Source organism: Poecilia formosa, unplaced genomic scaffold, assembly GCF_000485575.1.
Source record: "Poecilia formosa unplaced genomic scaffold, Poecilia_formosa-5.1.2 Scaffold1056, whole genome shotgun sequence".
Classification (NCBI taxonomy): Eukaryota; Metazoa; Chordata; class Actinopteri; order Cyprinodontiformes; family Poeciliidae; genus Poecilia; species Poecilia formosa.
Genome location: NW_006800995.1, coordinates 2,050 through 14,801, shown reverse-complemented (window position 1 = coordinate 14,801; position 12,752 = coordinate 2,050). Strand labels below are relative to the sequence as shown.

Sequence of the window (12,752 nt, the reverse complement as noted above, 5' to 3'; positions counted from 1 at the left end):
TGGAGCATACCATCTTCCATTAAGAGGGGTAATACTCTGAGGATTTATATTTAGTTATATTTACTTTTGATTGACCTTAGATTAGTTTAGTTTTAATAATTTACATGCAGGTAAATATTTGTTGGATCATTTATTGTTTGCTAGGTTTGTGTAAGTAGTGTTTGTTTCTTGTTTATCTTTTTTTTTTTTGAACACCCCTTTACCTGGTTAAGTGTTGGAGGCATTCATACTTTCCTCAGGTATGAATGTCAGCTTTTTTGCTTCACTGTGTGAAGGGTGTCGATGTAATGGTGACCTGGAGCTCCCAAATAAACCCACCTCAACTACATTTTGTTGCCTTACTTCCTTCCTGAATGCAGTGCCTCCGCCGGTCAAAGTGACAAACCTGCACAGCCCATCGTCCAGTCTCCCTTACGGACGCTTGCTTAGCCAACCTGTGAAGGTGACTTAGATAATAGCTAGTATGCAGATGCTAATCTGTATCTGGCCAAAAGATGCCTCACTTGATATGTAGATTGTATATTATTACTGTAGACCAATGGAAAAAGGTGGTGTAACAAGTCCATCAAATATTCTTATACACTGGCCTTTCCCAACAACGATCTAATCTTTGCAAATATATTTCACCTTTTATCTGACCTAATATTTGGCACCTGGACAAAATACTAAGGCTGATGGGTGTTTAGTTTTACTGTATAGCAGCTGATGGTAATGGGAAGTTTGGCTCTTTTCAGCTTTTGTGGCAATAAGAGCCGTCACTTTCACTTCCAAAAGGCTCTTTGTGTTTTATAAACTGTAGCCTCATATTTTAGTTTAACTTGGTGATATGAATGTTTTGCAACAAATCCTTTTACATTTTGTTTTTATGAGAAGCACTATACCTGCATAATTGTACATATTTGTCCTGTTAAGAAAGCAGGTATTTGATGTTTATTTAACATGAGAAAAACTAATTAGTAATAAACTGCTAACAAATCTACCGACTCTTAGAGCTGATGCTTTTGAACATGATCCATGATTAGAGCAGATAAGCAAAGCAGATAGAGACAGTCATGGAGAACCCAGATGATGGAAGGCAGCGTTTTTTAAGTCAAAGTAAATCTCTCTCGAATAAATAAGACATGAATATATGGAATGTATGTGAAAAAGTTTTTTTTTTTTAAAATATAAATTCAATTCAAATTCCATAAAAAAATGAGTTAAATTTATATAAATAAAACTTTACAAGTTCTATTTAAGTTATACACTATGTGAATCTCACAAAGCACCAATTACCGTAACATGCTTCTACAAAACAAGGATCAACTGTCTTGACTCTAGCAGGCAGGGGAAGCTAACATAAGCTCAGTAAATTAAGCAGATGTCCGGCTAGTGTAAGATTTATTTTAATTATATAATGCAGCCATGCCATGTCAAGTTTCCCAGAAGATTTCCCAGTAGTATATTTAACCCACCTGCGACAATGACCTCATGAATGGAGCACTGATGTTACAGCTTCTCTGGGAGGCCGTCCTATTCTCAGTGGAACACTCAATCTGGATATCTGATTGGTCCTGTGGGACAGGATGCATGTCATTTTGAAACACAGTCACCTTCAATTCCAATACACAGAAAGACATTTGAGTACCTTGACTAAGAGACTTGAGAAGAGAAGGTTAGGGGTTGTAGAGATGTCAAGTGAAGTTCTGAATGCATTCTCCCCTTGGTTCTGAAGCTCAGCAAACACAATCATCTTCCTCCGTCCAGTCTCAACCACAAACATTTTCTCTTCATGTCCCTTCCGATGGCTGCAGAGTGAGGAGGTGGCATGTTTCCTTGTGCTGCAGAACTGCCTGCAGGTGAAACAAATGCATATTATTTTCCAATAGATCTTGATGTATGTTTACATTTTGAAAACAGGCTTAACTACACACAGAACATTTAACAGGTCGGTGCGACTGTGAAGGATGAGGTCAGGAGTACAGGTATCCTCCTCACATCCATTCCAGAACGGAAGCTGCAGGAATAATAATGATAAACATTACATACAATATCTAATATGAGAAATAACAAAGCACACAACCATCGGAAATAATAAAACAACAAATATAATAATTAGGCTCAAGAACACTTCACATAAGCAAGAATAAAGATACAAAAAAAAATTAGAGGAAACATACCCAATAACAAATTACATTTCTTGGTAAGAAAGTGCTGTGGAAAAGCTTTACCCACCTTCAGATTCTGTCTGTTTTACTTTTCTGTAAAACAGATTTGAATGTTTAGGAACATCAATTATATTTTAAAATGTAACAAAGATTATCTGGGTAAACACAGATTTTAAATTATTTAATTTATTAGTGAAGAAAGCTACCCAAAGCCACGCTATCTAGCACAGTGTCAGAGCCTCAGGGGTGGGTGAGATCCAGCTGTTGTGGATGATGTCCCTCTTTAACATTGTGTGGCGCTTGGGAACTTGTTCTGCCTTGGATTGGCAGAACAGGTTGGAGGTCTCCCTTTATAAAAAAGAGGGATTGGACGCTGTGTCTAACTATAGAGGGAGGGATCCTTCGGGTACAGGAGATGAGAGCTGAGCTGATAGTGGAGCCTCAGCTTCCAGAGGAGCAGTGTGATCATGGCAGTTTTGCCGAAGATTTTTGATCGTGTCCTACATGGGCCGATGGGGTCTCCAGCAGTATGGAGATAAGGGTCCTTTATTAGGGGACTGTTCCTGGTGCAAGTTGGACCACGGCAGGGCTGATCCACCGGGACCCGGTTCCGGATAAACAGATGGCAAACGAGTACGAGTACAAAACAATGCAATCAAGTTCAGTTTATTATATTATTCAAATTGGTGAAAAGTCCTCTGTCTAAGAAAACAATATAGGTTGCATTGTGAATGAAAATCCTGTTTAAGGTCATGCAACATTATATATTGCATTTAAAAGGTTTTGACTAGAAAACTCCAAAACTTCTGTTCATTTATATTTTTGGAGTCATCCAGTGATAGACTTGCTGGTGTGACGTGGATCACATAACCTAAGAATACTTAAAGCATCATAAACTGATGGTCAGACATTCTCTTCCAGAAGTTTCTTATCTAAAATATTTCGGGATGACAAAAATAAATTCAAGAAATCTGTAAAGGAGAAAATACTTTTTCACAGCACAGCACAAACACACACATTACACAAATGTATCGGACATTCACCTCAGTTCGTAAGGTGGTTGGCCAGTCTGGGTCCAACACCGGCCCTTTGACCTGGCTCTGAAGTCCTGCCTCCACAGCAACCACTATAGGCCGCCTGTAATCTGTTATGTCCTGTTTATACAAATGGTGGTTTTGCTTTTATAGATTCACACCAAGCAAAACTTATTATGTTGAGTATGTTGTGTCAAAAGGATTTATTCTGACCTGCACAGAAAAGTCAAGGCGCTCGCATTCCTGATTCCCAGTGTGTAGAAGAAGAGTTCTGGGCTGCTGCCGGAATGATTCATCCAGGACTGCCCACGGGGAAAATCGCCTCTCATCAAAAACCAGACTGTACCAAACAGCTCAAGAGAAATAAAGAGGAGAGGTTAAAGAGTAGTAAAGACAGTGGTGATGGTAATCAACACTAGTCATAGGTTCTATACACGACAGTCAGGTTGTAAAGACTGTTGTCTCCTGAAATAGATATTTTATATTCCATTAAATATTTTTAAGGAGATACAAAAGTCAGCCTTCTGCTCTCAGTAATGCCATCTTTACTAACTGCTTTACAAGACTAGAACAATCGTATAATGTGCGACACCATTTATCAAAACTGGAATGATTAAAACACTGTGGTTCATGTTGCCAGTTTACATTGTTACTCTTGGGTCTCTCCCCAAAAAGACACCAGAAGACAGGCACATTTTGTTGATATTTAGTGCTGCACTGGCTAAACCAAACTTGTCCAGTCTTACCCACCAAGCCCCTGGTTCAGACTACAACTATAAGTTGAAATTGACATGCAGCAGAATAAGTCAACCAACAGAAAATGTGCAGGTATCACTCACCAACTTCCTTTCTGTAATCTTTCTTGTTTTTTGTCATACTGTCCAATTTCAGACAGACAACAAGTGACATGCAAGTGACCTCCTTCCCACCACGCTGACAGTTCTTATTAAAGATGTTGATCTTCTCTGGTTCAAAAGTCATTTTGGCTTCAATTCGCACTACGCCACGGGACCTGAACAGACAGAACACTGTGTGTCCACATTTTATACTTGGAGGAAGTTCGTCATAACTCTTTATTTAAAGGCTATTTAAACATCAAAAATTAATGGAATAAATTATGGACATGAAAAAAGTCCAGAAAGGCATACCACATCTTTGGAAAATGTTCAGTGATGAAACAACATAAGAACACCAACAAATGAAAACATTTAATGTCCCTGGCCAAGAGAGCAGCTGAAGAGATAGCTGGTGACTCCAGAACTGAATGTCTTTGTCTGCAGGGGAAGGAGACTTGACACTTTTTGATAACCCTTTCCACAGTTCTAAACTTTTTCCTATATTGCCCCACTTCTCAGAACAGTCACAAACGAGTTTGCATCTTTAAAGTGATGAATCAAAAACTACCAACAATCTCCAATTTTACCAGATGATGACGGCAGCTCCTAGAGCTCCCACAGCCAAATCAACAAGCCCATCTCCACTGACATCCAGAACTCCATGAAGACTTTGACCAAAGTACAGCAGGCCTGCAGAAAAACCAGCTCCAGAAATACGCTGGAAGAGCAAAACGAAGATAAATCATTTATTACACATGATTGACACAGAGCTCTTATGTCTGACAGAAAATATTAGTTTCTTGATGTGCATCTAAAGACATACAATATATGAAAAAATATTTCTTAAGCTAATTACCTGTTTGTAGTATGGTCCAATCATCTTGTTCTGGCTATGAAATATATAAATAGCTCCCTGATGGTCATCTTCTAGAGGCGCTCCCACCACAAGCTCCTTATAGCCATCTCCATTCATGTCAGCTATTTGTGCCAGCGCTGAACCCAGACGAGAGTTTTGAGAATGGTGGGGAACTTCAAGTACTCCATGCAATGTGAAGAATGCCTAAAGACATGACAGTTTGTCAGCTTTAACTGATGAAACTTTACATGCATCAGAAGGAAGCAAACATTACATGATTGCTTGTAATGCTGTATTAACGTTCAGTCATTTGTTTTTGCTGTCTGTGTTAAAAGTCTTATTCCTGAAAAACTAATTAACTGGTGACTATCTATAAACCACATCTTTCACCAATGTAATCATTAACAGTTAGCATTAAGCTACTTAAACAGAATTTTCTGAACAAGTTCTTAGGATGAGACCTGTACCTCAGATGATAGAGAGTATACGTAAACCCTTCCTCTTTCCCAGCCTTGATTGTAATACATGGGTGCTGCAACCAAAAGAAAGTCAGTGTAGCCATTTCCATCAATGTCCATTGATAACAGCCCACTGCCAAAATATGAACCAATCTGTTGATAGAACACAAAAGAAATAAATTAAATTAAGGAATTGGAGTTTAGAATTTGCAACATATCAGCAACATATTAATTTAGGGACTGCTATCAATATATGTCTTTATTACTTGTATTTGTTTCACATATTGGTTTGAGTATTTCATTATTAAAAGTTCACAGAGTAAAGTTTGCACTTGATATTTAATGCTGTAAATTTAATACTAGAACCTGAACCGATTGTAATAACCCAGAGTAATTAGATATATTTTAGCACCTTGTTCATTTTTTTAGTACATATATTTCCTTGTTCTTGTTTTGGTAGGTCTGTTTGGTTGAGTGGGTAGCTAATAAAAGGCAGCCAGTCCAGATGATTGTGGGTTTCTGCTGAGACCACATGTGAAAAACTGAACTGAGGTTCTTTTGGATATCTAGTCACTTCTTCAGAGTTTGGAATAGACACCTAGATTGTGTATAAAATGTCTCTCACAAAGCATATTCAATTGTGGGTATGAGGAGCCACAGAGCTAAATAACACCCAATGCTAATAATCTCTTTATTTCTATTTTAAACTGTCATCTGGTGAGTGCACCTACATTTTTGAGTGGACATCTTAGAAATCTAGATCCATCATCCAAGCAATGACTGCATAATATATTAGGAAACAATTGACCAAAGAAAAGTGATTTCACATTCAGCAAATTAATGAAATATTACTTTATCAAAATAATTTTTTTTTCTTCATATCTGGTTGTGAACTGGTTGTATATCATTTTGTCATTAAATTAGTATTTATCTAATCATAAGACTTTGAAGTATTTCTACCTGTGTGATTTTTGTATTTAATTGATGAAGAGATTTTTGGTCAATGTGAGTATCATGGCCATCCAGATTAAATGATGTGTGTGTGCAGAAGACCTGCTGTCCCAGAAGTGCCTGCAGGATAGTGAGGTTTCCATTGTTCTTCAGGGTGAATATAATGACCTTGCCAGTGTGGTTGAACCTTGGCGCTCCAGCTATGTAAAGCTGAGAGCCACGAGATGAAATAACGGCATCCACCGAATAGCCTGAAATAAAAGTTGAAAACAGTTTTCTTTAATTCTCCACACCCTATGTTTAAATAGAATTCCAACACAACCTCTTCTGAAATCCAATATGTTGAACACGTTAAAGGTTAATGAAATTCCACTGAAACAAGCAGTTGTACCTTATAAATAATTTAAGTAGCTCAATACGTTAAATATTACAAGGTCTTTCCCAAAATGCAACTAAGCATGCAATCTGTAATCACGACTAGAAAGTCAAAATTATTAGACCACATAGTTTACAAGCTTCTTTAATCCTCAGTAGACTTGCCTTTTACTGTTATGAACTGCTGCAAATATGGTACACAGTAGTACACTACTATAAATACTTGCCTTACTCACTTTATTTAGAAATCTTTGTAATTTGTTTAGTGCAAAAACCTGAACAGCATAGAAGTTTGCCCATAAACTTGACAAAGAGCACTTAAGAATAATTAAAATTACCCAAATAAGCAGCGTGGTTCTTCAGAGCTTCTGGAAACTCATCTTTGTAAGAGGATTTTTGTGAAACAACTTTACCATGTTTAGTTTCCTTTAGCACTGCACCATTCCAGTCATAGGCACCCACTGCCCCAAGCAGAACACCATCCTAAAATTTTTTTACATTTTTACACAGGATAACATGCAACACAAACGTAAATAAATCTAAAATAAAAAACAAATATACAACATATTCTCACAATAATTTTGCCCTTAAAACTGCACTATGCAACTTTTATAGAAGTTTTTTTTTTTTTTTACATGTTTATTAAAACAATCACTATTCTATGACAGTATGGTATGAGATCTGTGCAAAAAAATCAATCTCTACTCTTTTCTTCTAATGCTAATGTAACCCAGGTTAACATAATCTTCACTAAATGTAAGCCTTTTCAGAAAAATAGCTATAAAATAGATAAATATGACATAAATAAATAAATAGGAGAATAAATAGAGAATAAACAGGTCTTAAACAGTTAGAAATATAAAAAGTAATAATTACAGACATCATAAGTGTTGTATGTAAAAACATATTATGATATTTAATTTGGTTAAAAATCTGTATAAAAAACAGTTTTATTTTGTCAGCAGCTAAAACGGTCAAGCGTGAGATAAATCTCTTATTCTGAAGGGTCACATTGATGTGTAACCCATGTGACTAGCTCCAGCCAACTGGATTGCTACGTTCTCTGGCGCCAGAAGAAGAAGAAGAAGAGAGCGCAAAGAAGAAGCAAAGAATAAAGAAGCTTAGAGAGTTGTGCTGTGAACGAAAAAAAGATAAGAGAAATCGACGATTAAAAACATTTTTTCCATTTTTTGGAGAAGGAGCGTTCTGCATTTTTCAACCTGACTGCGTTCGGGATTGTGTTATATGTTACAGAACTGGACTTGGTGAGTTAAAAAGTGTATTTTATTTTCTAAGAAGAACGTATTTGTAAAGTATTTTTATTTCGTTGAAACGGAAATCTAAAGTAGCGCATTTATGTTGTTTTATGTTCAAAAACTGTGGAAGTAACGGATGAGCTGAGGTGGGTGAAGCATGTTCCCGCCCAGCCACCCGATTTGGACGAAGCTGAAGTTGGTTTCCAATTCTAGCTTCCAATAGCTAAAGGGCGATTCCACTTAATTTTTCACTACTTTCCGCATCTTTAATCAACTCTACTTTAAAAACTAATACACCTAGACTCTTCAAACCTGCACTAGATTATTCTGCTCTAATAGCAGAATATTTAAAACCATGTTTGGGATTTGTGAAACCTTTTTCTGATTTGTGAAAACTCAATAAAGTTCGATTTTCAACATTTTTGGCACCTCTTTCATTACTAGAACTGCTCCAATTAAAAATCTACAACTCCTAGACTCTTCAAACTTGGACAAGATTATTATTGTCTAAAAGCAGAATATTTGTAACCATGTTTGTGATTTGTGAAATCTTTATCTGATTTGTGAAAACTCAATGAATTTCGATAATCACTATTTTTGGCATCTGGATCACACTAAAACTGCTCTAATTAAAAATATACAACTCCTAGACACCTCAAACCTGGACTAGATTATTCTTCTCTAATAGCAGAACATTTATAACCATGTTTGGAATTTGTGAAACTTTTATCTGATTTGTGAAAACTCAAAGTTCGATTTTCAACATTTTTGGCACCTCTTTCATTACTACTACTGCTCTAATTAAAAAACTACAACTCCTAGAGACTTCAAACCTGGACTAGATTATTCTGCTCTAATAGCAGAATATTTATAACCATGTTTGTGATTTGTGAAACTTTCCTCCGATTTGTGGAACTTCAACAAAGGTTGATTTTACCACTTTTTTGCATCTGGATCACACTAGAACTGGTCTAATTCCAAATCTACAACACCTAGACACTTCAAACCTGGATCAGATTATTTTCAATTAATAGCAGAATATGTAAAACCATGTTTGGGATTTGTGAAGCTTTTTTCTGATTTGTGAAACTTCCAAAAAGTGTGATATCACCACTTTTTTTTAATCTCGGTCACACAAGAACTGCTCTAATTGGGGCCTGCCCATAGCAATGCATAGGGAGTCAGTCACTGCCTCCATGCATTGCATGGCAGGCACCTATTGTCCTACAATAGGTGCCTGCTAAAAGCAAATTAGCCAAATTAGCGAGTATATTACTTTATTCAGTACCAAGCAGAATTAAATGAACTTTTGTTATGCTTTGTTGGTTATTAAACCAGGCCTTTTTGAGGTTCTGCTGGAAATTGGACCGGGAAATTCCGAGTCGATTGCTGAATTGGATTCTGCTAGTGAGAAACAAGATGGCAAGCCGTAACCCAGGAGCCCTTTAACCGTCTAGCAGGAGCTACGCCCTCTGCTGGACATTGCAAATCATCCACACTGGTATGACCTGCCCATGTTTTCCTGCTGAAATAGCGCTGGATTCAGAGAAACGGGATTAACCCTTCAGGATCATCAGAGAGAAAAGACATCGATTTGAAGCACAAGTTATTCGGTCTTTTGCTGGATTGTGTCTGTTGTGTTTTATTGTTTTTTTTCCTTTGAACCACATTCAATGTCTGTTACAGTGTGTGGAATGTAAAATTGTCTGTTGGGTTAAAATAGAAATAAGAAATGGTTAAAACGGGAAATTAAAAACTTTAACTTCTGAAAAGAACACTAAACTAAAAATAGATTTAAAAGATTAAAACAAACTGAATTAAATAGATTAACAGTATCAACTTGAACTTAAATAGAACTATAACATAGGTTTAAATAAATAGTATCCTTTAATACCTAACAATAGGTTTAAATTTAAAAAATGGGATTATACAAAATATTTGGAAAGAAACAGGGAAACTATTTTGTATTGAATTTGTGTCATTGTATGTAAACTGTATAATTGTTGTTTATTTTCTTTTTCTACAAAAATAATTAGCCGGCAGTTTAAACTTATTTTCTGGTCTGTGGTCATTGATACACTTGCACTTCTCCCTACCCCCACAGCCGAACCTAGCACTGGTCCTGTTATGAGTCTAGTACTGTAATCACATCGTAAGTGTTACTTTAACTTTAGAAAAATATAACTCGATCAGAAATAACCAATCAGAAACAGGAGGAGGGTCTTAGGTTTTAGCGCTGTCAAGTATGCTTATGTACACATTGCTTACACTTTCTGCTCTGTTCTGTGGTTCGCTACAGCTTCTTCCAGAAAGAAGGCTAACTCGTTGCCGCTAACAGTGAGGCGGATAAACTGTTTTCCTGGAACAGTGGGTTGCTTCTCAGAACTGGGAAGTGTAAATGTGTGTTCTGTGTTTATGAGCTGAATCCATATTGATATCAGTCATATACAGTAGAGGCTGCTGTGCCTAACAAGCTGTGCCTTTATTCAAACCAAATATTTTGTTATTTCTCTTTAGTTTTCAGTTTGTATTTGATGAACCCCACCAGTAGGTCTCAGGGATTGCCACATCATGCCAGTTTTGAAAAACACAAATATTCTAGAATCAGTTTTTTCTGTTAGTTCTCATTACAGTCTAGTTGGTAGCAGTAATGCACCTTTATAATTTGTCTGCTAACCTCCATAAAACACCAGAAGTAAACAAGCTTAAAGACTAAAAGCCATTGGACTGTAGTCCATGGCTACAGTCCATGGACTACAGTCCTCTCTCCCTTAGAGAGAAGTCTACGGGACCTCTCTCTAAGTGAGAGGTCCCTTAGAGAGAGGCCATGCAGTGGGTTGACCCACTGCTTCATGGTGAGTCCAGAAAGCTCCTCCTTTTCTGGGAGTTTCTTTAAGATGGACACACGATGCTCCTCAGTGAACAGGGGCTTTCTCTGCCAAATGAAATGGATGGCGAAAATACATTTTGCATGCAGTTTCTGATTCAGTGTCATAAAAGTACTTTTAACAGAAGAAAAAAGGCTCGTATATCTGTTTTTTCATCTTGTGTTTCCTAGCAACATGGATGACACACGATGCTGCATGACCCCAGTCATTGATCTACTTTTTAATTTTATTTTGATGTCAAGTTGTAGATTGCAGACAATTTCTTTTCAGCTAAATATAGCTAACTTCATATCGTTTTTTGGGCGCAAACATTCAGGCCCTCTTTTAAGATGCTCTTACTGATATTTAAAACTCAGTGGTCTTTATCGGATTTAAGGTAGATGTATGAACTGAGTTTTGATGAAAAAAAATTGATTTATATATATTTTACATTATAAAGCACTGAACAAAAAAATGCCTGTCACAATATGAGCTACTTACATTGACTAAATGTGAAGAGAAACCAGCTTGAGCCATCTGCAGACCAAACCCCTTACCCTGACTGCTAATGCCTAAAAAACAATCAGAAAACAGAGGGATAAGACTCTTATCTTTACATTCTCCAAACTGCTTCAGTCAAAATCTAAAGAAACTATCCCACTTACTTACCTTCCAAAGAGAAAATTCTTTCTCCAAGAGCATCTACAATATCCTTCAGTGCAGACTCATCTGTGACTTCGAAGAAATGCTCCTCATCAGGATCACTGGCAATGAACTGGATTTCTTTAAGAAATGCCTCAGGGTTTATTCCACGGCGATTGTAATAACCCAGAACCTGAACACACACATAGGCAGTGATGTGAGGTCAGGGGAGGCAGATGAGGCTCATCACTCAAAAATAATATATAATGATAACAGAATTTATATTGCTATTTTTACACTGTGGTTTGGTTTGTACTATAACGGCCATTACAGTAAATGAAAAAATAAAATATTTATTTTTCATTTAGCTTAACCAATTTTGATTTTTTTTTTCTTCAAATTTGCAGAATTTTCGCAATTTCCCATTCAAATGCTCAGAAGCGAAGCTGGTGAGGCAGCAGCGAGCTGAACCTCACCTTGGATTACCAATCTCTCGCTAACTGCACTGGCTGTTATTCGATATGTTATGTTCCTCCTGTCTGTACGTCGCAAATAAAATGGTGAAAAAACATTTACTATATGAACTGCTTATCCATAATTTAGCTTATCTATATAGTGTACAGTGTTTATCGTCACTAACTGTGTGAGTGTAACATGTTCTGTGTGCTGAGGAGCGATCATAAACGGCAGGGAACAGATTCGAGGTGAGGCCGGTGTTCTGTCAGATCAGCATAAGTTGTCAGATAGTCATACGCTTAGCTCAAACATGTATACACAGTCATTACCATATGATTTTATTTAATCAGCAACATAGAATCATGACGTAGATCATCATACACTTTGTTATTAACAGTTATATGGCATCCTGACTTAGCGGTTAAGTAGGTTAAGGGGTTTTACACGGGCGTGTGTTGTAGTTGACTGCAGCTGCAGTCAGACCTGCTTTAAATACACTTTGAAACCACGACAACGCATGTATATTTATCTAGTTATATTATATGATATTATAAACAATTTAATGACTTATTTTCGTCATAACTTGTTACGTATGCTGAACTGCGCATTAAGAAGTCAGACCGTCAGCGGAGTCGTCGGTTCAGCATACGCAACAAGTTATGATGAAAATAAGTCATTAAATTGTTTATAATATGATATAATATAACTAGATAGCTATACATGCGTTGTCGTGGTTTCAGTCACCTACAACACACGCCCGTGTAAAACTCATTAACCTACTTAACCGCTAAGTCAGGATGCCACATAACTGTTAATAACAAAGTGTATGATCATCTACGTCATGATTCTTTGTTGCTGATTAAATAAAATCATA

General features: G+C 36.8%; 1 protein-coding gene across 1 annotated transcript in view; it reads right to left on the bottom strand.

Moving 5' to 3' along the window:
- Positions 1–11,645, bottom strand: part of LOC103132442 (integrin alpha-11-like) — a gene marked incomplete at its 5' end in the record, with an annotated part of 28,104 nt that extends 16,459 nt beyond the window's left edge. The window contains 13 exons of the mRNA XM_007544252.2: positions 1,455–1,553; positions 1,628–1,832; positions 1,914–1,996; positions 3,191–3,301; positions 3,395–3,534; positions 4,021–4,193; positions 4,605–4,735; positions 4,874–5,077; positions 5,341–5,484; positions 6,385–6,533; positions 6,996–7,140; positions 11,282–11,352; positions 11,450–11,645. Of these exons, the coding sequence (XP_007544314.2) occupies positions 1,455–1,553; positions 1,628–1,832; positions 1,914–1,996; positions 3,191–3,301; positions 3,395–3,534; positions 4,021–4,193; positions 4,605–4,735; positions 4,874–5,077; positions 5,341–5,484; positions 6,385–6,533; positions 6,996–7,140; positions 11,282–11,352; positions 11,450–11,645 (1,851 nt within the window). The remainder of the gene's footprint in view (positions 1–1,454; positions 1,554–1,627; positions 1,833–1,913; positions 1,997–3,190; positions 3,302–3,394; positions 3,535–4,020; positions 4,194–4,604; positions 4,736–4,873; positions 5,078–5,340; positions 5,485–6,384; positions 6,534–6,995; positions 7,141–11,281; positions 11,353–11,449) is intronic.
- Positions 11,646–12,752: the final 1,107 nt, after the last annotated feature.